Genomic DNA, 3,139 nt, shown 5'->3' on the forward strand with positions numbered 1-3,139 from the left:
TTTTGGGCCGACTACGGCGCAAAGAGGCGATGAGATGGTCATCAGTGGGTGAAGGGTGAGGCTCGTCGGTTAGGATAGGATCGACGACATCAGTACCTTTGACTGGCAGAAGGACTGTGGACCTCGTAGGCATTGGCTTCACAATCAACGGGTTGACGTCTTCATCTGGGGACCCCTTTTTGGGCCGACTACGGCGCGAAGAGGCGATTAGATGGTCATCAGTGGGTGAAGGGTGAGGCTCGGTGAGGATACTATCAACGACATCAGTATCGTGGTCTGGCAGCAGGGTGGCCAGGGATCTGAGGAGCGATTCAGCAGATGAGAGCCCTGCGGTAGTCCAGCGGTTGTAGGTGGGAAGGTCACATTCTTCAACGGAAAGGTTCTCACACTTGGTGGATAAATCTGAACCTGGTAAGAGGAGCGTCTCGTCTGCCTTCCTTGCGACGTAGATGTCAAGCGCCGTATGCAGAAGATTTTCCAGGTCCGCAACGTTGTTCATATCCATCAGACCTCGCAGAACGGATTTCTGAATGTCAGACAAAGCAACCCCCCACCATATTCTCCAAGGTATTCGTGAGGTCCTTTGCAGGATGCCCTTGCAATTCAATGGTCTCTGGGGATCTAGGGCATTCTTCGAAGGATACCGTTGGCGTTGGCTTCACAACCAAAGGGTTGACGTGTTCATCCGAGAACTGTATCCTCCGCCGACTTCGGCGCATAGAGTTAATGAGATGATCATCAGTCGGCGAAGGGCGAGGCTCGGTGAGGATAGGATCAACGACATCAGTATCGTGGTCTGGCAGCAGGGTGGCCAGGGATCTCAGTGTGACGAGTAAGGCGACAGCCTTGCGCTCTGCAGAGCTCAGATGAACTTGCCCAAGCTGCTTTGTAGCCCATCTACCAGACCTCTGGCCTGGGGTAGTTTTTGTGGCAATAGCCAGATGCCTAACGAGGTCAGCGCTAGAAGCAGTCCGCAGCAGCTTCCCCACATCCGCAACATGGAGCTCGTGCTCAATGTGGGGCGCAGGCGGCCTTGTTGCGTAAAATACATTTTGGCTTGATAACTGCAACAGACGTTGGATTGCAGTGACGTGACAGTCTGGCATGGCGTCTCCTAAGGCCATACACCGCGAGCCATTGTTGAGGTCCTTGACTTGGGCAGCTGGGTAAACAAGGCAACGCAACAGCACAATGAGGTCCTCGATTAGCTGGAATTCAGAACGAATCGTGTCGAAAAGGGCGAAGATGATCTCCAGTGTGGCGCAGATAACATGCTTCACAGGTGTCTCCAAATTGTCAGACTCTAGCACCTTCGGACTTAGAACGATGCGTCTTTCTGCAAAGGCCATGCGGAATCAGAATTCGTGGTTTTAGTGTAAGAAAAAAACTGGTCACCACAACACACTATTAACCACGTCTTGACCTTCGCAGATGAGCTTGAACTGCGTAGGCGTGGCGAAGTGGTCGGTTTCTAAAAAAAAAGTTTCCAGTGCGCATAAGTCGGTGTCACACCCCTTGAAGCGGCGAGTCACAGCAGCGCCGTTGTAGATAATTCGAAAGAGAAAACGCTCGCCGCTTCTCAGGAACTCGAGAGTGGCTATGGAAGCGTAGGGTGGCCATTCGGCCGGCGACCACACGCCGAGGGCGGCCAGCAAGGGCATAATCGTCGTGTCGTGGCCCGAGTATAGGAAGAAACGGTGGGGACTGCCTGTCGGGTATGCGCCTTGTCGGCGCGTCCAGAAGGCGCCCTCGGCGCCCGACGCAAGCACCGCGCTCAGAACGGCTGCCTTCAGGTCAGAAAGGAAATGCGCCATGGCTATCTTTGACACCCGCCCGGAGCGCCAGTGGAAGAGGTGCTGGCTCTGGGCTTTTCCTGCGAGCAGCGCCCTATCCAAGAGCCGCGCCGCTCGCAGGTGGCCCGGTCGCAGCTGCGGTGGAACGGCTTCGATCTTGCGCGAGCAAAGTCGAGTCTGCAGGTCGTCCACGAAGCCGGAAGGCCAGTAGTGGCCTTCTGCCGCCTCTGGCTGCATGATCTTTTCGACTGCTTGGCGGACGCTTCTGGTGGACTGGACCATCGCCATCATCTCGACAGACGTCTGGTGCTCGCGGGCAGCTTCGGCGACAGCCGGACACAACGCGCGATTGATCCACATGTCTTCACGAGAGGCCTTGCGAATGGTTGGCACAATGGACCGGCGCTTTGGGTTGACAAAAGATTTTAGGATGGGTTCCATGACGGCTGTGCCAGTCATTATCGCCCTTGACCGGCGTGTGCTCCTGAAGAGCGCCACCTTTGAGAAATTGTGGCCGGGGTCGGATTGGGTGTCAAAGGCTTTTGTGGGGTCGTGAAGCACGTTGTGCTCTGAGAAGTAGGCTTTCGCCAGTATACGACCGAGAATAGAGCCTTGCACCTGCCCCTCCACCAACAGCTGTCCCTCGACGCAACTGCCGTGCAGATGATCGGTCCCCTCAGCGGGTGTCGGCTCCAAGGCGCACTCCCACACAATTGGTTTCGGAGCGGCGCCATCGTACTGGTGCTGGGGTGCTCTCGCCCCGTGCCGGACCATAGTATGAACTTGAACGAGCTCCAAATCCGACGCCGCATCTCGATGTATAGGTGGTATCATTCTCGAGGTGACGAATCCATTTGTCAGCGTCTCTGACAGCGATGTGAAGTCCTCGTATCTCGTGAGGAGCTGACCGCAGTAGTGTCGCCAAGTAGGTCTAACTACGAGATTTGACCACCAAGGCACCTTCATGAAGTGATTTGCAGATTTCCTTTCGCACACAGCTTTGCGTTTTACTGGAACGCAAACGACGCGCTGTGGAAGACTGGATATTTCAGTTCCATCAAACAAACAGAGACATCAGCTTTTGCTGGCGTGTCTGTCGGGACTTCTGGCTTAAGCGAGCCGCCATCTTGGACCAAACTGAGTTCTCAGCTCTGGAGGCCTTGACGCACACAAGCAATAGTGGCGTCCATAGACTCATAAGGCAGATCGCTCCCCACAACCGCGTTGGGCGGTAGGCAGACTTGGGGAGATCCATTGGCAGGAACGTGGGCAGCAGCGACGACGCTGTGACGCCCGCTATCACGCGACCGAAGTACTTCGGCATCAAAAGGGCAAACAGATAATGC

At 55.4% G+C, this 3,139-nt stretch overlaps 3 protein-coding genes across 4 annotated transcripts; all 3 read right to left on the reverse strand.

The window, feature by feature from the left end:
* KVP17_001959 (uncharacterized protein) lies at positions 1 to 1,349 on the reverse strand (the record flags this gene model as incomplete). 2 transcript variants are annotated; one of them, XM_068517826.1, is made up of 2 exons in its annotated part: positions 1 to 526; positions 555 to 1,349. In XM_068517826.1, coding segments are annotated over 2 exons (1,321 nt in total), but the record flags the coding sequence as incomplete, so codon positions are not given. The 2 variants fall into 2 exon arrangements, with proteins under 2 accessions (XP_068376022.1, XP_068376021.1); XM_068517825.1 differs by lacking the exon at positions 1 to 526 and having other exon boundaries at positions 534 to 1,349.
* Positions 1,350 to 1,391: 42 nt separating this feature from the next.
* On the reverse strand, positions 1,392 to 2,759 carry KVP17_001958 (uncharacterized protein; the record flags this gene model as incomplete). The annotated part of the gene is made up of 1 exon (XM_068517824.1): positions 1,392 to 2,759. One exon carries the CDS (start codon positions 2,757 to 2,759, stop codon positions 1,392 to 1,394), a length of 1,368 nt encoding a protein of 455 aa, XP_068376020.1.
* Positions 2,760 to 2,850: 91 nt separating this feature from the next.
* On the reverse strand, positions 2,851 to 3,117 carry KVP17_001960 (uncharacterized protein; the record flags this gene model as incomplete). Its single annotated transcript, XM_068517827.1, has 1 exon — positions 2,851 to 3,117. The coding sequence occupies one exon, from the start codon at positions 3,115 to 3,117 to the stop codon at positions 2,851 to 2,853; it is 267 nt and encodes an 88-aa protein (XP_068376023.1).
* Positions 3,118 to 3,139: the final 22 nt, after the last annotated feature.

The sequence above is a fragment of a genome, assembly GCF_019968985.1.
Source record: "MAG: Porospora cf. gigantea B chromosome Unknown PgB_NODE_2793_length_3139_cov_139.478, whole genome shotgun sequence".
Lineage (NCBI taxonomy): Eukaryota > Apicomplexa > Conoidasida > Eugregarinorida > Porosporidae > Porospora > Porospora cf. gigantea B.